The sequence below is a fragment of the Equus przewalskii genome, chromosome 7, assembly GCF_037783145.1.
Source record: "Equus przewalskii isolate Varuska chromosome 7, EquPr2, whole genome shotgun sequence".
In the NCBI taxonomy this organism is placed as follows: domain Eukaryota; kingdom Metazoa; phylum Chordata; class Mammalia; order Perissodactyla; family Equidae; genus Equus; species Equus przewalskii.
This window is the reverse complement of record NC_091837.1, coordinates 81,497,614-81,524,607: the sequence shown is the minus strand read 5'-3', so window position 1 is coordinate 81,524,607 and position 26,994 is coordinate 81,497,614. Positions and strand designations below refer to the sequence as shown.

The following is a 26,994-nucleotide window of genomic DNA, read 5'->3' as shown; positions in this document are numbered from 1 at the left end:
TTCCCATACTTTCTATTTCGTAGCGTGGCGAAAGGGGATAACGAGCCAAGAGTGGCGAAACCTGATTTGGGCACCCTCAGCAATCCTGCCCAAATGGTCTTTCTTTTTTAGCATGTGGGGGCATTTGTCACTCTTTGTACTCAATAGACACATTCTATTTGAGTATGCCGCAGGGACAGGAAAAGGGCTGCGTTGAATACTGGGTTCAGGGACACCATAATTAATTTAAAACAAATGTACATGACATTGAGAGAAATGTACTTAATAAGAAATTATTCTAAGTATACATAGCTGAGTTACTAAAATCACATTTTGAAACTGAGTCCAAAGTGAAAAAGGCTGGAGAAAATTCCCGTGTCCTCCTGGAGGCTTCTGGTTCCATTGTGGACGATTATGTGGTGGGAAGTCATTCTAGCACTCGCCTTGTCCTTTCCTCCCGAGGAAGAAAGGGAGCGGGAGGAGGAAACAGAGCTGGTTGCAGGAAGAAAGGGAATAGGGGTAGTAATTATCCTCGCTCCTTTTTGTTGTGCATCAATGCCCCCCACAGAGCGTTTACATACAGGAATGCTTTTGCAAGTGGATGGCTTCGTTCTCTTTCAAAATAGTAAATCCAACTTCATGGGGAAAAAAACAAAACTTGTAGTTCAATAATATTTTATTGTCAATAGCATAAAAGAAATTCAATATTGAACGTTCAGAGCAAGGAGAAAGTTGAACCTATTTACAATGAATGGCAGAAGGAAGGAATGTCACAAAATCTTCAGTAAATGTGCTCTTCTGGTAGCAAATTAATACAAACATGCAACACAGATAACCTATCAGAGCAACTTTAAGAATTACTATTAATGTAAGTTAATACATTAGCTCTCTAAGTAACTAAACCCATAGACTTTGAAAAAAAAATACATGTCAAGGCAGCGTGAACACTTCCATAGCTTTAGTGATATTTGCTAAAGGCATTAAGTTCCTCTTCCTTCCCCATTATTACATTAGACAAAGAGACAAGTTCCTTCAGCACTCATCAGATTCTTTCAGGCGCTACTGTGAACGTCCCTGTGCATTTTAAGTTGCTGCTTGTCAGACATGCAAAACCTTGTCGAGTCAGTGAAAATTCCCTGCCTGCGGTCGAATGCCAACCAAAGGACGGGCCGGGCGTTCTATCAAAAGTGAAAGTGAATGTTTAATGAGATCTGAAATTCCCCTTGAGGTGCTTGCACTTCAGCTACTATAGGTCTGCAACTTCTTCTCCAACGTTCCAAAAGTTCAAAAAGCTCTGAAAACAAAGTTTTTTCATAAGCTGGTGGCACGCTCATTTGGCAGCAAAATCTGACTCTTATGGGCTACTTAGAGTCTTTATTTATTCGCTTTGTGTCAATATTCTACATTTTGTGGCAGGAATATTAAGGTATTGGTTTATAGGGTGCTGTCCAGACTCTATTAATGGAGTGCCACAATATACAGCATGCACAACATATTATCTTTCTAAAATCCCAAGAAATCAGAGTTTGAAGAAAACATTTGTCCCGCAGCATTTAGCAAAAGGAGCTGTGGACTGAACACGTGCCTGTACATGTGCCCAAGTCTCACTGGAGCCAGGAAAGTTTTGCAGATCCCGGGCACCACAGTTTCTGTAGTCTTTCAGGGAAGTGAGAATATCTGGAACATTCTGTATCCCCGTGAAGGAAGGCAAAGCTCTGACAGTAAAATCCTCCAGATCCTCCTTACAGGAATTTTCTTTGTGGAAGACTGGATTCCTGCCAATAACCCTAGATAGTCTGACAAATAATGAATACGTATTTTTCCTTTAAGGTGATTCCTTTTCATTAAAAGCATTGTCTTTTATGAGGCAGAAAAGGGAACAAAAGAAAGGACTGGAAAAGAAGGGCCTATTAGTGTGAGGGCTACTTATGACAAGTACCAGCTGCTTCCTGATGTAGCGAGAATAACAATTAATTCTTTTAGAAAGTGATTCTCTGGATGCCCAGGTTACAGAAAGATCAGGTGGGACTTAACCGGGGCTCTGCCACTTAAGGAGAACAGAACTTGCCAAAGAAAATGATGTTTCGAGTTTTGTTGTGCCTGATGATGTAAATAAATGGGTGGTCAGCATTGAATTCATCCTTGTGTTGTAGGATTCGTGATCCTGGCACCTCTATGGAATCCCCACCATCCTCAGTTATTTCTAAGCACACTCTGTGAATAACATTTGAGAGGGCCACTCCCTTGGTCTCTGACATTCCAGAGAAATCAGATGTGTTCTCGTTAAAGATATTTTTCAGCCCTAGATTTTCCAGACTAGCCTTGGGATCAATCATCTTTTCCACCTTAAATTTTGGAATGGAGAGTTTGACTTTGGCATTGGCCATGATGCTGGGATTGGTCCACTGCAAGAGCGTCTCTGAGTCGAGTTGTTTTTCAATCTGAAGGATAAAAAAGGAGAGGAAATTATGTTTTTATTCCAATTGTAAAAGATCCTGCTTGATTAAAAACATGAAGCATCATTGCGAACCCAGTTTTGAAGCATGTAGATGCACCATCAAAGGTGGCATTGGCCCTGTGGTTTTGCTATGTGACTAATTTCTCTTATAAAAGATCCACCCAACCACTGAGCATTGTTCTCCTCCACCCCACCCTACAACAATGGTCGCTTTGCACTGAAATTTATGACGGCATTTCTTTTCTATACAGTAGCTCTATAGAAATGAATACATGGATTATGATATTGCATAAATAATAGTGAAATAAATATAAAATTAGAAGAGTTTTTATGCATTTCTTGAATGCTTATTTTGATTTCTCTGCTAGGAAATCCAGAATATTCATGTACTAGGCATGGCATCAAATTTGATAACTCACATTAAAGCTAAAGTTACTCTTTATTTTTAAATGAGAATTAAACTGTCGATCATTCTTTAAGATCACAGGTGATGAATGCATCCATTTCAGTTGGTTATTTTAAAAATGAGAGCTATGCAATGAAGCATAAAATGGTTCAGTCATAAAATTCTTCATTGAGCAAATCTTAAATTGTTCCTTGCCCTTCCAATCTCCCCACTGGCTGGAGGAGAAACATGTACAGCAGAGAATGATAATACCTTGACTATTACTATCATGGGACAGTCCTGCACTGAAGTCACTCACGTGAAACCTATTAAAATCAAGCAGATGGCAAGGTCACAGGCTGGTCACAAATTCGTTTTTTAATGGAGGTGGGAACCATTGGATTCTCTTGCTAATCTATAGTTATTTTTTCAATGGTACTGTTTCATTTAGAACAGATTATCAGGACCAAAAGATCATCATAAGTAACTAGAATTTTTGAGCCAAAAGATATATCCTCTTGCCCATTTACTACCTGGAAGTGAGAAGAGAGGAGAAAATTCATCCATAACTCAAAATGATCATTTAGAAGAAAAAAAAAGCTTTTTCCTCCATCTTGTGTATTATTGGTCAAATTATGTCCCCTAAAAATTCATATGTTGAAGTCCTAACCAGCAGCGCCTCATAATGTGATCTTACTTGGAAATAAGGTCCTTGTAGGTGTAATGACAGCCATAGGGTACTTAACAACAAGGATACATTCTGAGAAATGTATCTTGAGGCAATTTTGTCATTGTGTGAGCCTCATACACACAAACCTAGATGGTATAGCCTGCTACACACCTAGACTACATGGTATGAATTTTATGGGACCACCATCGCACATGCAGTCCATCATTGACTGAAACGCCATTATGCAGAACACGATTATAGTTAAGATGAGGTCATTAGGGTGGGCCCTAATCCAATATGACTGGTATCCTTAGAAAAATGGAAAATTTGGACACACATACAGACACACATACACAGGGAGAATGCCACGTGAAGGTGAAGACAGAGATTGAAGGGATGCGTCTACAAGCCAAGGAACGCCAAAGATTGCCAGCAAATCCCCAGAAGCCAGCAGAGAGGCCTGGAGCAGATTCTCCCTCACAGCCCTCTGAAGGAACCAGCCTGCCGACACCTTGATCTCAGACTTCCAGCCTCCAGAACTGGGAGAAAATACATTTCTGTTGTTTAAGCCCCACAGTTTGTGGTGCTGCATTATGGCAGCCAAAGCAAACCAATACAATACGTATTCTTGAATATCCCTTTCTGAGACTCGGAAGATCATTTCCTCTCTTTCCGTACTTTAATAAGAAAAAACTTGGCTTGAGAGTACTTAAAGTAAGTAAGGTAAAGTGCAGGACAGCTGAATAAAGGCTGCAAGAAAAAATGAGGCCACAGCGAGAGGCAGAGTAAGAAAGAGAGAGAACAGTGAATAAAAGAAGAATGAAGATGGGAATTATAATTCAGTCAATAAAGTGGTGGATAAAACGTAATGACAACTGAAGTAGCAAGCAAAATGGAGACCAAGGGAGAGCGTCCCCTGAAAGTCAGGGAGTGCTGAGGTGGGACAGGAAATAACGCAGGTGACCCCTGGTTCCTGAGAGGGCCCCTCCTTCCTCCTAGCCAAGGGCTGAGGCCCACTGGAGGGGAGAGCTGAGGGGGAACAGGTGGACCAGGGGCGGCTGGATGGGGCTGATGGTGCAAACAGAAGCTAAAACGTCATTCACCAGCAGATAAAACTTCTACTGGTATTTAAACCTTGTGCCTCTAATAACCTGTGTAAGATGAAGCATAATACAATCTCATATATGTGTATGTATAAAAGGACTTTTTAAAACCCACAGAATGTATGACACAGAGTGAATCCTAATGTCAGTGGACTTTAGTGAAGCGTGTGTCAATATTGGCTCATCGATTGTAACAAATGTCCCACACCAACGCAAGATGCTGATCACAGGTACCCGAGCCTAGAGTTAAGACCACAGATTCTAACTTCCTGGGCTCAAATCCCGATTCTACATACCACCAACAAGTTATGTGATCATGGGCCAGTTACCTACCCCTCTGTGCCTCAGTTCCCTTACTGGTAAACAAGAGTATGGTAATACTTTCTAAATCACAGGATTGTTGTGAGAATTAAATGAGATAGGACACACAGGGAACTTACAGTTCCTGGCACATTGTAAGTGCCAAATATATGCTGACTGTTTTAATATTAAGGAGGAAGTCTTGGAAAGGACCACGAAACCCTTGGAGACAACCAAGCAAGTGAGATGTAAGGCAGGGCCCTTTGCACAGCCCCACGCAGCACCATCCACACGTCTCCTTGCTACGGCTGGTGGCACCATCATTCTGAAGACCTGCCTCCGTCCTCACCTTCTCCAGGCCCGTGGACTCATCTTCCACATCCTTGGGTAGCAGGATGAGCATGCTGAGGTGCTTATTCTGAAAGGGAAGCTCTATGATCTTACAATTGATACCATCGATGTTACCCATACAGAAAGTGGCCTCCATACTCATCATTTGCACTGGTTTGGTGTCCGTCTGTAAAAGGAGGAGAAATGTGGTTTGCATACTTTTCTGTTTACACATACACACATATATACACATACACACACATATACACTCATATACACACATATACACATAGATATATTTATACATACACATAGATACACATACACACATGTATATATACACACACACAAATATATATACACAAATATATATATACACATCTGTGTATACACACACACATATATATATAAATTTGCTTTTCTTATAGTTTCAGATCATTATGGCTTAATGATCCATCACTGGCATCCAAACTGTAATGTAACCAAACCATCAGAGACTGTCCTGTAAGAGTTTATGACTTCCTTTGAAAAGTTATTCGCATACTTTATAATTTCACGTGTTATATATTACAAGAACTATACCTAATATAATACTATATTTGCTCATATAAAACATTAAAAATAAGATGGTATGACTGAAAATATAGGCAAATTTTAACTTAGTCTTTGTAGATACCTATAATTACAAGGTCTTTAAACCATTCCTGGTGGAGCTGACTTGAAAGGAAATTCTAGCACAAACCCACATACCCATTTATATAGCTTTTCCTAACAAAATACCTAATAAAGAAAACTTAGCAACTAGCAGGACAAAATCACATTTGTTTTCTCCTCTGTCACCTTTGGTTTTAGTCACCTCTCCCTCAGTCACCTCCTCCCTGCACCTCCGCCTGCTCTGATCCGAGCACATGAAGAGGGCCTAGATTAAAGATAAGAACCTGGTGACAGAAACAGATGCCGTGACCTTGAGCAAGTACTCAACCTCTCTGGGCCTCCGTTTCCTAGTCAGGAATGAGGGGATCGGAAATTTCAGGATGCTGTTACCTCTGGAAAAGAAGGGAGAAGGAGACAGGAGGGGAGAGGGCTACACAGACAGAGCAACTGTTGCTATAGTTTTTCTTTAAACTATCTGAAAAAAATAAGGCAAAATAGAAAGGTTTTGCAACGGTGGTTGTGGGGTTTTATTATTCTCCATAATTTTCTGTATGCTTAAAATATTTCGTAATTTTTTAGGGGCTGGCCCCGTGGCCGAGTGGTTAAGTTCGCGCGCTCTGCTGCAGGCGGCCCAGTGTTTCGTTGGTTCGAATCCTGGGCGCGGACATGGCACTGCTCATCAGACCACGCTGAGGCAGCGTCCCACATGCCACAACTAGAAGAACCCACAACAAAGAATACACAACTATGTACCGGGGGGCTTTGGGGAGAAAAAGGAAAAAATAAAATCTTTAAAAAAAAAAAATATTTCGTAATTTTTAAAAAATGAGAATGTTAAAAAAATCATCTTTAAGTCCCTTCGGATTCAACACCCCTCCCCCCCCCCATCATGCAGGGAGCCTGGGAAAGGGTCTTATCCTCAGGCCTTTTCTCTTCTCTGTCCTCATTAATATCTAACCTTGTGTGTCTGATACAGAGGTGACTGATTTTCTGAAGGAAAATTAATTCATACTAAGGAGAAAAGACTGATAGTAATTTAGCATAATTTATTATTTTGATTTATACCTCCCATGGGATATTTGCTGTTAACTGAATCTCTTCGAGGAGAGATCTCAAACTTCATGTAACCCCTGCAGGGATAATATTGCAGTAAAACTTCTATCTGAAATCTTCAAACGGTAAACTGAATCTTACTCCACACCACTCTTGGAGCTAGACCTTACCTATTTTATTTTTTGTACATATCTCTATTTTAACACGTCACATTGTTAGAAATATTTATTTATGTGACTGTCTTTTCACTCCCCACCCAACTAGCCCGTAGTCAAAGCAGAAACCATGTCTTATTATTTGGTTTACGCCAGCACAAAGTGGTTGCTCACTAAAAGACTTGGTTGATAAATAATTGAAGACTTTGACTTGCTACATAACCGGAAACAGAATTATGAGAGAAAAACATACTTTTGAAATTAATTGGTAATTTTTACATTGATTTCTCTTAAAGAAGATATACATTTGTCTAAAATTCCCCATCAAGTTAGACTGCTAATAGTTTCTGAATTTGCATACTGTTGTGATCTCTGAAATTTGTCATCTATTTCATTTATCAGCACTGAATATGGATACAGTAATCCCATTTTCTGAACCATAAATCAAGATATAAATTCTGAAAACAGGACTAAATAAAGATGATCTCAGAAAACACCAGATTTATATACGTGTGTGTGTGTGTGTGTGTATGTGTATCTACTCTACCTTGGTGGGAATAGGCACCATGCTAAACTGTGTTAATAATATAACTCCATCAGTTTAGTCTAGCCCTTAAAGGAGACACCACAGGACAGGAGAAAGGTTTAGTAACGTCACTGCAAAACTTCAGGGGATGAGAGAATCAAGTCAAAGGAAACAGAGGACAAGTAATAGCCTCTGCGTTCAAAAGGAGGGTGTCTCCCCACGCAGCCTGAGTTGTTTTATTGCTTTGTCAGGTGAAACACTGAGAGATCAATGACTCTTCAAATCCTTATTAATTCTCTTTTTAGAGTCTGAGTTTCCAGGATGTGAAACAATCGAGCTTTATGACTTAATAACAAGAATAAAGGAAGAGCACACATTCTTCCTCCCTTCACAAAAGACACGCATTAACACTTTCTTAAATGTAAAAACTACAAATCTGAGGGTGGTCGGCGCAAAAGTCCACGGTGTCCTCACTGACTGTGCCGAGGTTTTGATGATGCTCTGGGCTGGTCCTGCGGCCATCAGGCGAGGCACCATCAGCAACACATTTCAGGTTTCACTTAAACATATACAGGGCCCGTTTGTCAGCCCTTCCCAGGGCGGAGGGCCAGCCACCAGCCAAACACTCAGGAAGGGACACTCCGTGTCAGCGTCACTGAGGCCAACACTCCTCCCCCACTTGGAGCAGAAGCTGTGTTCAGTCATGGTCCACTTCAGCTCCAGATAAAGCGCAACACTAGGAAAGTCCCAAAGCCACATTTAAAACGTAAGGACCTGTATATGAAAAACATAGAGTCTAAAGAGTCTAACGTTTTGTGCCTGGTATCTGAGGCACGCCCCTGTGTGCAGGGTCAGTCCTGCCCCCAAAGGTAGCTTTGAGAAGACCACTGTAATCCGCCGGGAGGCTAAACCGAGGAAGAGGAATTGGAAGGAGGACCTGGCTCCCTCCCTAGGACCAATGGATATTCTGAGCAGGGAAGGAACACAATCAGTGGTTGCTGTCCTCTCCCAGAGAAAAGGCTGAATGGATCTTGCACAGGGCCCCAGGCTGGTCCCAAATGCCAATCAGGTTTTGTCTGCTTTTGACTGTTTATTCAAACTGACCCTTAAGGATTGGTCATTCATTCAACAAACATTTGCTCAGCACCTAGTAATGTGTCAGGGACTGGGCCAAGAATTTATAAACAGAGATGAATAAGGCATTATCCCTGCCCTTAAAAAGCCCGTGCACTAGTGAGGGATCTAGATAAGTAAATAAATAATTTGATTTCGCTGTGGAAAGCACACTTGGGGGAGGGTGGAGGTGGAGAGGAATAACTCTATGGATACAAAATAAAAGGTAATGGAAGCCAGTCCAGCTAACTCAGGTATAGATTGTATCTGGAAGGTCTTTTCTTCCTGCGGTCTAGCATTACGAAGATGCTATTACAATATTTGGCAAAAACAAAAGTGATTAATGCTAGGTACTCTAGGTGCTGGGAGAAACTTGAAAACTAGAATTGATGCATAGGAGTTCCAAGGTAAAAAAGCTACCTTCAGGTATCGTGCCAACTGAAGCATAGGTTTGAGTGTGCGTTCTTAACACAAGTCAGATCTCATCAAAGGAGACCAAATCGCATCATCATAGAGCATCTTGGGGATTCCTAGGTCCTCTAAAGAAGTCAGTCACTTTCCCAGTCTCAGTTCTTTGGTTTCCTTTATAGAAGAGGTACTTTACCTATTTATGTGAGTTACTTTGACACGGGACATGGCTTCATTATTCACCTCAGTAGCATTAATGAGACTTCACTGCACAACAGGTTTCTAGTTCTTCCCCATAACGACTCCCAGCACGGCAGATGAGTAAGCCATACTTTTTCCCTCACAGCCAACAAGTCCCTCAAAGCATCTTATAAATTAAAGGATTAGAACCATTTACTTCACTATTAACAGGTGAGAAATGAGATCACAGAGGAACTGATTCATCTGGAAGAAGATTCTCAAACGGTCAATGATGACCCAAAGGCCTCTGATGTTGGGGTTTGGTTTCTTTCTTTTCTTTTCTTACCCTTTCTTGCTAATGGTCCCAAATATTTGTGGCTATTCTCCAGTTGGTGATTTCGCTCCACCCACTGGGTAATAAATTCTATGAGATCTCAGTCAGCTCAGACCCTGAGGACATTCTGGAAAAGAGTGAGAGTCTCTAGATTATGGTTCTTTTTCTCCCACTTGCCTCCCAGCTGTTCATCTCAAGAAAGACACACTACCTCCTGTGCCCTCATTTTCCTCACTGGAGCAAATGCCTCTGGTCCCCTTTGTTGCTATAATTTTTCAGATCTTAGCTGGGATCCTTTGTCACGCGGCCCCACATACCTTGTTGACTCTGAAAGGGCATTCTTTGGTTTCTGACTCAGGAAATTTCTTCATCCATTTTCCAACAAAGTAGGCAGCATTAACCACAAGGATTTTGGTCTGGTCACTTACGCCGTTGTCAGTTAAAATGTTCTCAAAGCGGCCTGCAAACAATTTTAGGAAACCACACATGGCACAGGGTTATTCTTCCAAACTACATCTGACACACACACATGTCCACTCACTGAGTGTTTGACACTTGCTGGAGCCACACCAGGGAAGGCTGGCAGCCCAGACCACCTCGTGTCAGAAAGACCCCTTTCTCTCCTTCCATCTTGCCACAACAAGACTTACCAAAGAGACCGAGGGAGGAGAATGAAGGGAAAAAAGGAGGGAAAAGAAAGAAAGAGGAGGATGAAGGAAAACACAAGCTCCCACTTCTGGATGCCTATCCTATGCCAGGCAGTGTGCTAGACAATCAGATACACGAAATCAAACGTTTCTCCCCATTTTACAGATGAGGAAGCTGAGACTCGGTGTTAAGTCACTTGCTCAAGATGACATACAAGCAAGGGTGGAGTCAGGATTCAAAGTTGGGTCTCTCCAACTTCAAAGCCTGTGCCATAGAATGGAAATGCATGAGAGCTTCCTTTACGCCTGGCCCTGTCCTTGGCATTTCACGTATATTATCTCTCTTCTGTCACAATGATCTTGAAGGCAAAGATCATTACGCCCATTTAACAGCTGAGGAAACTGAGGCTCAGAGAGGCCAAGTGACTTTCCTAGTTCGCTCAGCTGGAAAGCATGTCTGATGCCAGGACAGCGCTCTCCTCTCCAACCCACAGCTCTCCAGTGCCTCCCCAAACCGCACTGTTTGCCTCGAGGTCAGCTCTAATCACCACCATGGACTCAGTCACAACTATACTTACTACAGAGCTCAAATCCCCAACAGCTGAAATAGTTCAATGGTGATAATCCCTCGATAAAGGAAAGTCGTCACATTTGAACAGCATTGACATTTTGTGCAAAGGATTTGCATTTACCTAATCTCTCGGGTCTTCACACCCCTGCTGTCCTGGGCCTGTGACCTGCAGGTGAAGGGAGGGCCCTGCACTGGTTTAATGCTCTGCCATCTTAAAATTCTTAATACATTTTTTAACAAAGGGCCTGCATTTTCATTTTGCACTGAGACCTGCAAATTATGTCACCGGTCCCATCTATATGATGTATTATATACATGTTATTTAAGAAACCCAAAGACCAGAGAAATAAGGGAGCCGGTGAGTTGCAAAGCTTCAGCTTAAATCTCGAGCTTCTGATTCCAAATTCAGAAGTGTTTGCACCAAACTTTCTTCTCCACTAAAAATGTTAAATTTATGGAGATTTTAAAACAAAGGCCCTTGGAGAGAAAATACAATTATTTAGCAAGTCTAAAAGCAAAACTGTTACACAGCAATTTAAACACGAGCTGCTTTTTGCTTGTATATTTTAAAAGTCTGCTTAAGCTGGTGTTATTGATACCAGTTTTTTTCTTTTCATACAAAGTTGAAGAAAGTTCATTTCAATGACAATTATGTATGTGTGTATACATTTGTGTGTGTATCTGTATCTATGGCTACCATATCTCATCTTGACTATCATATATTATTTGTTAGTATGTATTATCTAATTTGTTCCTCACCACAACCATGTAAAAACTACATTAGATAACATATACTCCATTTCACAGTTCAGTAAACTGAGGCTCCAAGTCCAAATACCTCAGTTAATAAGTGTCAGCGTCTGGATTTGAATCCAGGTCTTGGCTGCTCCAAGACTATGTTCTTCCCATGTCCTCAAGCCTCAGCTCCAGAGGGGATGCCAGCATTCCTGAGTCAGTGCAGCGAGGGAGCCGCTGGGGCCCCTCTCACAGGCTGTGTGTCTCCCTTGCCCCCGAAGGGTGTCCCTCCCTAAAACGCTGCGACTACGGCTCAACTGAAAAATCCATCCGTACAGTTCACTCTTTCACGATTAGGTGCTGTGTCCCAACAGGTCCCTCCCTATACACATAAATATATCCCCTGGGAAGGGGGACATGCATACTTATTTGCACTTGATCTCATCTTAGCTCCAAGTCCTCTTTAGCACGGGTACGACTCACAGCGAATTTTAATGGAGGAAGGAATCATCGGGGAAGGGAGGGGCCTGAGGGGAGCTCCGAGCAAGAGGCAGGGCCCAGTAGATGCTGCAGAAGAGACTCAGGGCTATCAGAGGCCAGCTGGGATAGGAGCTGTGGACTGGGGACAGGTATCCACTGAGGTTTGTTTTGTTTTTGAGGTTTGTTTGTTTTGATTCTACATGTATATCGATTGCCTGAGACCTTTTTGTGTTTTTTTCCTTCATAAATTTGGAGAATTTTTAGCTGGAAGTGGCCTTAAGGATCATCAAGTTCTAGTCCAAGCCCTTCACTTCCAGACTGAAAAACTTGTGAAAAGCTCGTGACTTGCCCAAAGCTGTACTTTGAGAGCCGCACCCCTCCAGGCACCAGGAGGGCCGGCGGCAGCTCGGTAGAGAGCCCGGCAAGGAAGCTACAATGGACGCCCCAGGAATTCCTGCCAAGTGGTGAGACGGGGCAGGAAATGCCCAGAAATCCAAATGGCTGAAATGGCTTTATGGGCAAGAATCTAGCTTGTGAACCCAAAATATGCAAGGAATCCTCCAGATGTTCAAATTTTATGCTTAGCAGAAAGATTCATGAGAAGGCAGGGTCTGTTTACACAGACTTATAGCAGAATCCGTAAAGGATACTTGCCATCCGTGAGATCCTTAATTGAGTTGTTGATCTGAACTTTTGTTTCTTCCAATTTATCTTTGAAGTCAACAGTTTCCATTTCCTGTGCGTAGGGTCTCTTCGTAGAGCTGATGAACTCCTGAAAAACACCCGGTCCACAAAAATCACAGAGTGCCAAATCTGTAGTCAAACCATTGCGTTGTTACACGGTTCTAACAAAAGGATTTCTAAATATCTATTACTGTAAATACACTTTCATAATCTATAACACTATGTAAATTTAAACATCATGTAGAAATCAATGAATTTTCTTTGTATTAAGTGCTTCCTGTCCTTAATTCTAAGACAATATTGATTATTAAATGACTCCATCAATTTAGTATCAGCTTTGGGGAAAAAAGAAACACAATGTTAAATGTATACAATTATAACATGGGTTCCAATTTCAGAAACATTAAAATGTAGATATGTATGTCTTAGAATAAATGTGCAGAAAAGGGAACTCTATGAGCAGAAAGCTCTTATCCTCACTGAAATAAAAATCCTGTAGGCTCTTGCTACTCAAAGTGGGGTCCAAGGACCAAGAGCCGCAGCATCACCTGGGATCTTACGAGAAATGCAGAACTCAGACCCCACCCAAGACCTGCTGAATCGGAACGTGCATTTTAACAAGATTCCTGGGTGATTCAAATGCACGTTAAAGTTTGAAACACAGTGCTGTAGAGAATTTAGCAGTGGCTCTAATTCTGCTTGGTAAATATGCAAAACCCTAAATCCCACCCCTATTGATCTTGACTGAAGTGATCTGAGGCCAGGAATTTGCACTAGTAACAAACACCCAGGTAGTTCGGATGCAGGTGGCCCTCCTCAGCCCACACTTGTTTGTACCATTACCAGTAAATCTGCAGGTGATAGGCAACCAACAGGGTCAATGGAATGCAGCCTTAAAAAAAATTCCTTGCAATAATTCAAAATGTTGAACGAAAGTTCAACCAAACTAAACATGGCTGATTAAATGTCATAAGCACAAGGCTCCTTGAATTTCTTCAAAGCAACTACAGCCTTAGCCAATTTGATAGTGTTAATTGCAACCCAACCTTAGGACTGGGTATTGCCATTGACTGAGAGGGCTGGAGGCCCATAAGAACATCAGAGAGCCTCAGCAAGATGCAGGGCCTCCACTGTCCTCACTGCCAGCAACAAAATGTATGAAGCATCTCTTTAAGGACAGCCTAGGAAACTTTTAAAATTTTTCCATGCCCAAGTCCCAACTCACATCTCAATTTTTTATTTATTTTATTTTATTTGTTTATTTTTTTGGTGAGGAAGATTGGCCCTCAGCTCACATCTGTTGCCAATCTTCCTCTTTTGGCTTGAGAAAGATTGTTGCTGAGCTAATATTTGGCAATCTTCCTCTATTTTGTATGTGGCATGCCACCACAGCATGGCTTGATGAGCGGTGTGTATGTCTGCTCCTAGGATCCGAACCTGCAAACTGCAAGCCACCAAAGCAGAGCACATGAATCTAACCACTACACCACTGGGCCAGCCCCTCAATATATTTTTTTTTTAATTCACCAGGTGATGGTTGGAAGAAAAATGGCTGTGTATATGGGTCTTCAAGCATAAGAGTAAACTCACAACAATATCTAGTGACCCAAGTCCTCAAAAGTTCTCAACCAGAAAAGCAAAGATCTACTGCAGAAAGTAGTAAAGCTGTGTGAAACTGTTTAACTGGTAGTCTACCTTTTAGATTTGCAGAGCTTGAATTTTTTTTTTTTTTTTTGAGGAAGATTTGACCTGAGCTAACATCCACCACCAATTCTCCTCTTTTTGCTGGGGAAGACTGGCCCTGAGCTAACATATGTACCCATCTTCCTCTATTTTCTATGTGGGACGCCTGCCACAGCACGGCTTGAGAAGCGGTGCGGAGGTCTGCACCTAGGATCCAAACTGGCAAACTCCAGGCCACCAAAGCAGAGCACGCAAACTTAACTGCTATGCCACTGGGCCGGCCCCGCAGAGCTTGAAATTTTGACCATCCAAACACAATTGAATCAACTCTATATGACTAAAGTAGAGAATGAACTTCTATGTAGTGTAGGATGTTGGCTATATATTTCAAATACAGATGGTTTAAATATTATGATATACGCTGGGGCCAAATTTAAGGACACTATACTACATTGTTCTTTATATGATTCCTTCAAGAAATGGCTGAATTGCCAAAGCTACCTTGGATAGATACCCACATGACCAGTCTAGTAAAACAAACAAAACCGATTTGTGACTGATGAAAACTGTTAATCCATACCGTTATTATTCTTATTGATTTGAGAAACATCAGAACATTGTGTGCATAAACAAGTGAGGTGGAGAACTTAAAATGTTGTCCCAGGCCCTGTGCCCTGCTGTTTAAGGAGAAAGAGATTTAAATCATGAGCTGTCTTGCGCCTATGGAGGTATATTTATTAGAGAGGCAATAACCCCATTCTCCATTTCTCTCAGTGAGGAGCTAAGAGGAAGGGTGGGATCTACGAGTGTTTGAGAGGGAAGAGGGAAGCTCACGAGTTTCCTTATGTTTTGAGCTAGAAGATGTGGCTGCAACGGATTCCCCTACATTCAACCTCTCCACTAGGATTGTTTTATTTTAATAAGCCTCAAATCTTAAATGAGCATCCTGGAAGTGAACTTCACTGAAAAAAAGATGTGGGTCTAACCACGTGAAAATGCCACTCCCAGGAAAAAGTTAAATCTTGCTAATCGCTTTAAACCACTTACCGTAGAAGGATTCAGAGATTTGTCCACATAGAGCCGTTTGATTAGTTTCAGGGAGTAAAAGGAACTAAGTTTGTTTACATCCGATGTTACGGTTTGAAATCCAAAGGGCACATCTTTGACATTCTCAAAATGAAGGACCTGTGAAGAGAAAACATCCATTACCCATGAAGCATTGCCTCTGCCCACTGCAGTGGATGCACGACAGTGGTCAGCCTCTTCAGGGGATACAGTGTATCCCTCCTCAATTGTTTCCATAAAGCAAGGCTTCTCAACCTTAGCACTGTTGACAGAATTCTTTGTTGCAGGCGGGGCGTTGGCTGTCTTGGATATTGTAGGATGCTTAGCAGCATCCCAGCCCTACTAGGTGTCAGTAGCACACCTTTCTCCATTTGTGACAACATAAGATGTCTCCAGACATTACCAAATGTCCCCAGGGGGAGGGTGGGGGCAAAACTGTCTCCATTGAGAAACACTGCCATAAAGATACTCTTCTCTTGATTTAACTGTAGGAAAATTTGCCCTTTCTCCAAAGTGATACCTCTAATGCTCATACAGAAGGCTTTCCAAACTTGGAAAGGAATGAAGCTGGCTTATCATTTCCACCCAATTTAGAGACAACAAGAAAGAGATTAATACCAAGAGAGACAATCACTAGGCAGGTATCAGATTCCAGAACAGAGGTGTCTCTAGCCAGGCACTATGAAGTCCCTTCAGTTGCTCTAACAAGAGTCAAATGGGCTGATACATCACTGATGGTCAGCAGCAGGGCTGCCCGGGGTAGGCTAGAGCCAGACAGCTCTGCCTTTGAATCCCAGGCTGTTCCTACCAGCAACATAACCTCGCCCAACTCTTCAGGGCTCCACTTTCCCCTCTGTATGATGGACTGAGAATACCTACTTTTCTGAATTGTTACGAGGATTACAGATACTGTATATAAAGCACCTAAAACATTATATGGATTCAGAATGTTAATAATTATTCTTATAGTAATATTCCAAGCCACTCAAAACTAGGACACTATCTTCTGGAGGACTTAAATCCTTTTCTTTTGTTCCAACCCGGCATCTCCTCTGCTTCATGGTGCCACAAACATGATGTCGGGATAAGGCGACTGTCTCCTCACTCCTAATTCCTAATAACCATGCCCCGATGCTGCACCTCAGGTGACGTCACTAAATGGGCACATTGTGCCAATGAGTCACACGGCCTCAGCACAGCAGGGTCAAACGGGCTGGACCAAGGCAGTGTGTAACTCTCATGCCTAATGACAGGTAAAAAGACCAGAAAATTAAAGAACCCAGTAACTACTCTGGGGGAACAACTGCATGTACTGGAAAGACCTTCATTATTATCATTATTGAGGAACAGACTCCTTACCAGGAAGTTCTCTTCTATCCCTTCTCTAATGGGAGATGAGAAATGAAGAAGGGGAGATGAGGAGTTGAGAGAGGAGGACAGATGAGAAGATAGAGCTCCTCTTCCCACAACCAAAGCCTCCTTTCCAATTCCCACTCAGTTTGCAGCATAAGTTCTTCATGCTAACCCAAATAACATTCTGTGGGTCATACTTTTGGGGAATTTGTGGATACAAGAAGACGTTCCCTTTTGAAATGCTAATGAGCTCATGGAAGGAAATATCCTGTTGCACCTAGAATGATCAACTCAAGAACAATAACGAAATGGAATTCGTCTGGCCTTCACCTACTATCTAAAAGTAAATGGGGGGGTGGGGGGTGAGAGAACGGGTGAAGGGAGTCAAAAGGTACAAAGTTCCAGTTATAAAATAAATAAGTCCTAGGAATGTATAGTATAGCATGACGACTATAGTTAATAATATTGTGTTGCATATTTGAAAGTTGCTAAGAGCGTAGATCTTAAAAGTTCTCATTACAAGAAAAAAAGTGTTCTAACTGTGCATGGTGATGGATATTAACCAAAGTCATTGTGGTGATCATTTCACAATATATAGAAGTATTGATTCATTATATTGTACACCTGAAACTAATATAATGTTATATGTCAATTATACTTCAATTCAAAAAAGTAATTTAAAAAAAGTAAAATATAACACCTGAGAGTTGTCTCATTTGAAGGTCTAAGAATTTTACAAAGCTAGATAGTCAATCAAAGCCAAAAAGAAACTCTAAAAATAATTTTTATATATATGCACACATATATACACATACACCTATAGACATATACATGTGTGTGTGTAGCATCATTTTACTTCACTCTTCTCAAATGGGATACCCAAGCCCCAGGGAGTATTCTAAAACATAAGTAAGCGTAATCCATCTTCTTATTTATCCCTGTTACTTGAAGGTAGATAGTTTAAAATGTTATTTCTATATTGAAATAGCATGGATATATTATACCTATCAAATATGGATATATTATAGTTTAGAATATATTAGAGAGTAGAATGTAATTGAGCCTGCATCTTAAAATAAACCCTGATGCTGTAAATAAGTTTCGTGCATAAAACAGGGGTGTGGATTTACACTCTTTCTCGTCGGGATATATACTGTGGAACATTTAACAAACACCACCCTGATTGAGCCTCACAATGTAGCAGATAGAAAGCTGTCCGGTAACTTGCTAAAGGCCAATCATTAGTGAAAAACTTGCAATCACCTAGCAGATCCCCAGGTTCTCCACCACAACGTGGTGCTTTTTCTAAACGTGGGTTGCAGGGCAGATAAATAAGTTTCCACGTTTAAAAATACATTAAGAGAGTGCTAGAAATGGCGCAACTCTCCATCCTGAGCAATTCTGACCACAGAGCCCCCTTTCATTTTTCCCAGGCACTGCCTCTGTGTGCTAAGAATTTTGTTCCCACTCAAAACAGACGCAAGGTATGGGGCTTACCTGTCCAATTTCATTTGCTGTGTCACCTTTGGCACCTACTTGAGCAAGTGACAGAGAGGTGGAGAGACAGATGGGAGAAAAGAGGACATTGCCTGCTGGCTCCTTCTCACACAGTTGTTTGAACAGATCAACTGCAAAAGCTGAATTTGCCAGTCTCAGGGCGTCCATTGTGGGCCTGGAACAAAGGACAAGGGTGAAGCTTTTTCAGAAGCGTCTTTAAGGTATTCTCAACTGCATTCTGTGAACGCAAGGATTTTATTCAAACAAAGTCATGGTCCTGGATAGACATGAAGAAAGCACTTTCAGTAAATACAATTTAGAAAGCTGATGCTGAAGAAACCTCTGGGAAAATGTCCTAAGGTCTGAAGGGTCCAGTGTGTGAGGTCGTCTGTGTGTACACCTTTGCTGGAATCTCCAAATTCAGGCCTCCTTGGCCACAGTGGCCACTGTCAGGAGCACAGTGGTCACACCTCTTCCTCAGCAAGTGGACAGAACAGTTGAAGGCACTGATCAAAATCCTTGGTTTTATTTATCCATATTGTTTCAATTAGGATTTAGGTTAAATCATATAAAGTTGAAATTTTTATAGATCAAAACAGTCATATCACAGTTTTATGTGGTTCCAGTTAATATTTAGTAAGTGTTGTGCATTGATTTGTGTTCCCAAAAAAGATACGTTGAAGTCCTACCCCTGGGTACCTGTGAATGTGACCTTATTTGGAAACAGGGTCTTTGCAGATTTAATCAAGTTGAGGTCATTAGGGTGGCCCTAATCCAATATGACTGGATTCCTTATAAGGACTTCAGTCATTACAAGAACCAGAGAAAAGACACAGAGACAGACATGCACAGAGCGAAGAAGATGTGAAGACACACAGGGAGAAGGCCATGTGACAAGACAGGCAGAGAATGGAGTGATGCTTCTACAAGCCAAGGAACACCATGGATCGCTGGCGGCACCAGAAGCTATGAGAAAAGCATGGAACAGATTCTCCCCGAGAGCGTGCAGAGAGAGCGTGGCCCGGCCAATATCTTCATTTCAGACTTCTGGCCTCTAGAACTGTGGGAGAATTGATTTCTATTGTTTTAAGCCACTCAGTTTGTGGCACTTTGTTATGGCAGCCCTAGGAGACTAATATAGTAAGTAATGGCACCCAGTGAAGGTCAGGCCCCCAATATGTAGCAATATTTATAAACAGCAGCTGTTATTGTTTTTGTGTTAGTACATATCCACTATGTGGAAGACTCTACACCGAGTGTTATAAGGATCAACTGAGACCCTTCTTCTCTGAGTCTGCAATCTCTTCGGGCAGATATGTAGACAAATAAGTAGAATGCAGGGCTGCCCATGCCTTGTGAGTGGTGTAACAAGTAACATGGGAGTTAAAGAAAAGAGAGGGCAGCTTCAGCTAAAATCATTGGAGCCTGGTAAAGCAGAGACAGCAGAGGGCGGGCGTCTAGTCTTGGCTGAGAACTCTCTTATTTTAACTCAGCGGTTCTGCCAGTGGTGTCCTAGACCCCTGGCAGTCACGAAGACCCTTTCTGTAGGCCCATGAGGTCAAAATTATTTTCATAATAATACTTAGACATTATTTGTCTTTTCACTTTCAATCTCTCCCAATGTACAGTGGAGTTTCCCAAAGGCTGTGGGACGTATCTTCTATTAAGCCAAATATTACAGAGATTTACAGAAATGAAAAACAATGTTACTCTTCTCCCTGCATTTTTTTACTTTAGAAAAGTTATTTTTCATAAAAATCTGTTATTCATGTTTTGTAATGGTTACATTATTGTTATTTTTAATAAATTAGTAAACAAATATTTCAAAATTTTTCCAGTTTTAATTTCTAATTTGGTGAGTACCAATAGATGTAATCAATAATTTAAAAAAAAAAAAACAGCTCTTTGGGATCTTCAGTAATTTTTAAGAGTGTAAAGGGGTCTTGAGTTTAAAAAGTTTGAGAACTGCAGTTCTGATGAAAGGTCCACCTATCTATCTAGTCCAGCATTCACCCATCAAGCCTGAAAGCACCTGAGTAAATTGAGCAGTCAGGGCATAACCATTTCTAGAAGCCAAATTGAGCTGCATGGCCTCTCTGGGCTCTGCCTGACCCCAGGATGGCGTGTTTCTCAGGGACAGGATTCATATTACCACCCCTGGTTGACTAGTGCATAGATCAAGGCTTGAAGCAGTCCCCCAAGCAGCCAGGGACTGTGCCATCAAGCACACAGACACGAAGAATGCACATGACATTGAAGATATTGAAGGTCATCATGTAGGACATGCTCGCTGATGTCAAACAAAGCATCACCACTCAAGACAGAGGGCTTCCTTCAACCAGGACCCAAGGATGCGGCAGAGTCAAATGCACAAGTATGATCTCAATTTTGCAACTTAAACCTGAACATAAATTCAAAATGTGAAGATGTGATGATAAGATCAAGGAATGAGCCCCTGGTCTTCAAATATTTCTTCAGAATTCTCCCTTTTATGGGAAATGTGGCTTGTGTGTAGGATGGACTCAAAAAGACTATAACATATCTCCGAGTCTGTAAAAGCAAGTTCATGAGCAAAAAGATGTTGTGTTGACCCATTCATGCTCTCTGGTCATCTCCAGTGACTTCTTCCTCCTTCACTTTATGCCCCTGATGAGCACAGCTAAGTGAACTCAGGTCACGTTCTCCTTACAAGCTTATTACAAAGTAACCTGCAGTCAGGGTGGGCACCTCACATTTCCTTTAAGGTCCACTACCTTGTTCTCTCTCCTCTGGGGCGGGGTCAGGACATGGGACAACATCACATCCAGTTGAAGCAGACCAGCCTCAGGTGTGCAGAGGGCAATGAGACAGAAATGGAATCATGAGGAGTGTTTTAACCAAAATGTCCACCACAGGGAAATTAAAAGAAACTTCACAGAAGATTTGGAGAATCCTATCACAGACTTTCAGGACAAGAAGTCTGGCTTTCTCCCGCAGCAAACTGAACACTGATAATACTGAGTTCATCCACAACTAAAACCCAATATGAGCTATTTTTCCACCAAATAGAGAAGCCTGAATGAGCTATTTCTTCACCAAATAAAGAAGCCTAAATCCAGATCCCCATGAAGCTCTCAAAGCTTCAACAACTTGAGGCCTACTCACATGAATAATAATATGAAAACATACAAACTGTTTTAACAAACACAAGTAGTTCTTCCCAGTGTATTTCTTACCCTCCAAAAAGAGAAATTAGGATAATTTGGCACAGTCAGTAACAAACTTTACTTTTTGGGGGGGAAGATTAGCCCTGAGCTAACATCTGCTGCCAATCCTCCTCCTTTCCTGAGGAAGACTGGCCCTGAGCTAACATCCATACCCATCTTCCTCTACTTTATACGTGGGATGCCTACCACAGCATGGCTTGCCAAGCGCTGCCATGTCCGCACCTGGGATCCAAACCGGCGAACCCCGGGCCACCGAAGCGGAACATGCAAACCTAATCGCTGCGCCACCAGGCCGGCCCCAAACTTTACTTTTAAAGTTTGATTTCTTTTATGTAGAAAAACTGTGTTTAAGACCTTGGAGTAATCAGCTGAGGGAGTTTGACTGCAAACTCCTAGACGTGGATCCTCGAAGTAGATCAAAGGGGAAGGAATCCTTTGTGTTAGCATTTTGTTCCAGTGAAATATTATTCATTCATTCACTATAACATTTTGAGATACATTTCGTCTAAATGGCTCTATGAGTACAAGATTGTGGTGGCTTTGCCTACAGTTAATTACACAATGTAGTTACACTGTGTTGCAATTCAAGGCTTGGATTCAGGTCCCTGTTGCAGAATGCAAATCAGCGCATACCTGACAGCTGAGGCTTTCCTGGCGGTCGTGGTCCCTCCCTCTCAGAGTCCCTTCCTTTGCATGAGTCCTCAGTGCATGAGTCAAACAGGTCCGCCTTCCCATCCACATACTGACTAGCTCCTTTCTCAGAAAATTCTCCTCAGGTTGGAGAAGGTCCTACAGCCCTTCATATCTGAGGTCCCAGCAACAATAACGTTCGCTGCTTGACAAAGATATCAGAAAAGGGCTGTACATGGGAATTGTTGTAGGGGCAAACAATCACCAATTAAGTAATGAGTCAGATATTGCATGGTAAATCTGATCAGTTGCTCAGTGGTTAGTCCCAAGTGACCTAAAAACACTGTTCTGAGTTAGTTCAAAGGATGACTTTGGCCACAGCCAATTGCCACCTCACTGTGGCTGCAAGACAATCAAAGAATTTAACAAATCTCAGCATTGTTAGCAATACATGTCCAGGAAAATGCATCAGGTTCCTACATGGACTGTTTTGCATGAGCAAATGCTACGAAAATTACAGGTACAAGAATAGAGATGAGCAATTCCTGTAGGGTAATCTCCACGTCTAATGACTTGTGTTCAGAGCGCTAATATCACTGCAGATTCTTTCCATTTTATTATTACTTTGTTACAGAGATAACTTCTTTGGTTTTCATGAAAACCTAACAATTATAACAAATAAAGAGAATTTTGATTACAGCTCCAATGTAGAAAACACTACCTCTTTTAGTAACTTAAAAGTCTAAAAAGGGGCTGGCCCTGTGGCTGAGTGGTTAAGTTTGTGCGCTCAGTGTTTCGTTGGTTCGAATCCTGGGCGCGGACATGGCACTGCTCATCAGACCACGCTGAGGCAGCGTCCCACATGCCACAACTAGAAGGACCCACAACGAAGAATATACAACTATGTACCGGGGGCTTTGGGGAGGAAAAAAAGGAAAAAAATAAAATCTTTAAAAAAAAAAAAGTCTAAAAGTCACTTTTATTTTAATCAGAGAAAAGTGAAAAGGAAGTTTAGGAAGTAATACAAATGCAACAAACAAGTTGTAAAAATTTATTGCGAAGCTGCCTGTTTTTCACACTATGTCCTAAAATCATAAACCTTTAAAGTGGGACAAGATCTTGGGCTGGATCTAGTCTGGCCCCACCCCTTCATTTTACAATGAGGAAAGGGAGGCTGACAAAGATGAAGTGATTCTCCCAGGCCACCCACACAGGAAGTGAGGATGGTAAAACCAGACCCGGCATTCACTTCTGGCTCCCAGCCTGCTGCTGGCCGACCACACCTTACCACCTTCCTCCTCAGTAATTGTGTCTTTGCTGGCATCTGTTCTCTCTGAAGTCTTAAGAGTTCCAAAAATCCCACGAGTCCTAAATTATCCCTTTAGAAGTTCCAAGATACCTTGCATTTTTTTAAATCAACACAATACTTTTTTTCTGATTTTCCTACTTAAAGAAGCTCTTGTTCTCTTTCTGCCATTTATGTTTGAAACTATTAATATTATATTGCTTCCACTTAATAAGTAATCAGTACCTAATGCACGTCAGGCACTGAGCTAAACATTAAGCAATCAAAGGTGAACACAACATAGAGGGTTGTCAACCTAGTATCATGGCACATGTGACAGGTATGATGAGTGTTTTGATGGAGGGCACAAGCGTCCATGGGAGCACTTGGGGAGACAGCTCACTCATAATAGAAATCGCAGGGGAGTCTCCCCAGAAACGGTGACATCTAAGTCAGTCACGCTAAAGGTGAGTCCCAAAGGACAGTTAGGAGTCAGCCATGCAAATGCATGCCAGAGAGAACTGACACAACTCAGAGACTCAGAGACTAGTCCCAAGGGAACAGAGACGCATGTGCTAAGATGCTAGGTGGGCCAGGAGGGCTCACTTCTCTAGACTTGCAGCTTCTCACTGGCCCTGCAGAAAGATTTCTAAAGTTTTTAATGCATCTAAGCCAATGGTCCTCACACTTTTCATCTGTAGACCATTTGGATGAGATAAAGGCCCTGTGGATAGGTTGACCATACGTCCCACTTTGCCTGGGACAGTCCTGGTTTATGTCTGTCATCCTGACATTAGCAATAGTACTCCTTTCACTCTCAAATATGCTGTATTTTGAACAAGATATGTTCACCGTACCTATAGATCATCTATCGTCTTCTATGCACATGCGTTCGTGCACATGAGCACACACACACGTACAGCTATGTGCATAGTTTTTTCTTTCCTTAAAAACTAATTTTTCACTGTGTCAGGTTATTGTGGATATTATTTAGTCTAGTCTGCCTCATTTTACAGATTAAGAGAAATGATGTGGTTAAAAAACTGTTTAGTGTAGAGGGTCCTTAGGCAATGCCATGAGGAACCCTGCCTACTATAATAACTATCATGGAATGCCCAAAAACCTGGCCTCTCCTGTCCACATTCTAACCTCGAGAGGAGAAAAGTCCAAGCAGGATTAAGAAAATAGGAGATCTTGCAGCTTCTGCAGGGTGAAAAAATATCATGAGGATTAATGAAGTGATGAAATGAATAAGTGTAAATGGCAAGTGCTTTGTCACCAGGAAGGGACAACAACGTAAATATAATCAATAAGGTGAATTGCTTAATTTCCCACGGCTGGGGAGCCTCTGCTTTGCTCGGATTTTCTGAGGTCATATCTGCTCCCATTGGTTTAGAAGCCAGATCTTGACCACTGAGCCACCTCACTGCTGCCGAACAGTAAACTAGAGCAGAACTCGCCACCCCAGAATGACCAAAATTGCTGAGACTGCATCCCTTCAAAGTCAACCCACAACCCAGAGGGACTGAAGTGGCAGGATTCAAGGCGTTAGGAAGCAACGATATAAACCTGCTGAGTCACATGGAGAATCTTTTCTTCAGACATGTTTCCAACTCTCCACCCATCAGGGAACCCATCAAACACTTGCACATAAACGGTGGGGACTCAGGTTTGGGACCCCACTACTTCTATTCCAAACCTCTTGAGTGATGTAGGGGGTGAAAAAGCTGTTAAGATTACCCGTGGTGTCATGGAAAAGTCCACGAGCTGTGAGTTTGAAAGTCAGGATTCTACATCTTGCCACTTATAAGCTGTATGGCCTTGGACACCATTCACCTCTGTGAGACTCTACTCCTCATCTGCAAAATGAGGGACTGAGCTACGATACGTCTAAGACCCCTCAGCTCTGCGAGTCTGAGCCTAACCTGATTACAAGTCTACGGAACAGCCTGGCATGTGCAGTTGATCTTTAGTATGATACACTTAAATGAAGCCGTAAAAACAGTAACGTCTATGAGGAAGAAATTATGAGCCAATCAATTTGAAAAGTCACCCAAGAATACACATTTGAAATCTGTAACTTGTTTCAAATATCCTGAAACCAAGAAATAGGGAGAAAGAACACTTTCGGGTTTTTTTTCTCCCCAGAGCCCCGGTACATAGTTGTAAGTCCTTCTAGTTCTTCTATGTGGGATGCCACCACAGCACGGCTTGATGAGCAGTGTGTAAGTCCACTCCCAGGATCCAAAGTGGCAAACCACGGCCTGCCGAAGCAGAGCGTGTGCAAACTTAACCACTACACCACTGGCCAGCCTGGGAGAACACTTTCTGCCATGAAGAATGTGGTTGCAAATAAGTGAACAGTGAACGCTTAAAAATGCCAAAAAGAAGAGCAGTTCTGAAGCCTGGATCTCAGCCCCACACTGCCAAGCAGGAAGGTGAGCCAGACACTCAAAGGCTTTTCCACTTTCTCCAGATTTAAGTACCACACCCTTCCTGAAACTAGCATTTCAAGTTCAATCTGAATTCCAAAGTCGGGCTGAAAGTGTCCCCCGAAATACTTTCTCCTCCACAAATCACTGTTGCGCGCCACCACCACCAAAACCTCCTAGCCGTGTTATTTCTTCATATTCTTACCTTGTATGGTTAAGTGATTTCGCTCCTTACGTGGCATTCCTGGTTCTCAAAGGACTGGGAGCTGGAGATGCCGCCCATGTCCGGGGGGGGTGATAGGCGACAGTACTGAAACCGACAGCCCATCCTTGAAAATGACCCTTTACGTTGACTGTGTTCACCATCTCCAACCAGCTCAAATAACTGCTATGTTTTAAGAATTGCCAAAAAGAGGGAAATCACCGGCCTTGCTACCCCCGCTTTGCTTACCTGGAGTTACAGTTCTCCTGGAAAACAGACGGCAAGGGAAAAGGAAAGCGAGGTGCGGAAGGACCTTGGTGCGGAGGGAGCTCTCTAGGGCAGAGGCAGCCGGGCTCACCTGAAGCCTGGGCCCTCCCACTGTGACCACTCCCAATCTGCACTCTCTCTGTCCCGCCCACTTCTGCGCTCTCCGCTCTTACTCATGCCTCTTGGCAGCTTGTCCATGATTGAAAAAAATGATTCAGGCTGAACTTGCTGTTGTCTGCACAGCTTCTAAAGGCCTCCAACATGCTCAGGCAGGAAGGGCCTGTCGCTGGATCCTGCCTTGGGCTAAATACATACATACATACATAAGGGCAACCCTAGTAGCCCATGTGGGACCGGAAGGCAAAGTATTATAGGAAATAAAAGGAATATGTGATGGCCATAATTATTCGTACTTCTCAAATACGGTGGCACAACAAAAAGCACTCTAACCTCCATCCTTTCTATGTAACTGCAGCACCTCATTCTGCTAGATGCCAGAGGTAGCTTTCTATTAAACGGAAAGACAATCATGAAAGACAGAAGAGGATGTATAAATGAAATAAATTATACTTAGCAAAATATGTAATAACAAAGTGATAAGAGAAATTG

At 42.2% G+C, this 26,994-nt stretch overlaps 1 protein-coding gene across 1 annotated transcript; it reads right to left on the bottom strand.

Annotated features, from left to right (window-relative positions):
• Nucleotides 1–637: 637 nt before the first annotated feature.
• On the bottom strand, nt 638–26,666 carry SERPINB5 (serpin family B member 5). Its single transcript, XM_008519832.2, has 7 exons — nt 26,368–26,666; nt 18,364–18,538; nt 15,496–15,633; nt 12,736–12,853; nt 9,966–10,108; nt 5,245–5,412; nt 638–2,420 (listed from the first exon to the last, which is right to left on the bottom strand). Exons 2-7 carry the CDS (start codon nt 18,529–18,531, stop codon nt 2,028–2,030), a joined length of 1,128 nt encoding a protein of 375 aa, XP_008518054.1. The 5' UTR covers nt 18,532–18,538; nt 26,368–26,666; the 3' UTR covers nt 638–2,027.
• Nucleotides 26,667–26,994: the final 328 nt, after the last annotated feature.

Excerpts from the sequence above, each read along its gene's own strand:
- SERPINB5 (XM_008519832.2), bottom strand. The coding sequence starts at position 18,531 with ATGGACGCCCTGAGACTGGCAAATTCAGCTTTTGCAGTTGATCTGTTC. Across the intron at positions 10,109-12,735 it reads AATTAAGGATCTCACGGATG|GCCGCTTTGAGAACATTTTA; the intron begins GCAAGTATCCTT and ends AATTGTTTGCAG. Across the intron at positions 2,421-5,244 it reads AGTCCACGGGCCTGGAGAAG|ATTGAAAAACAACTCGACTC; the intron begins GTGAGGACGGAG and ends TTTATCCTTCAG.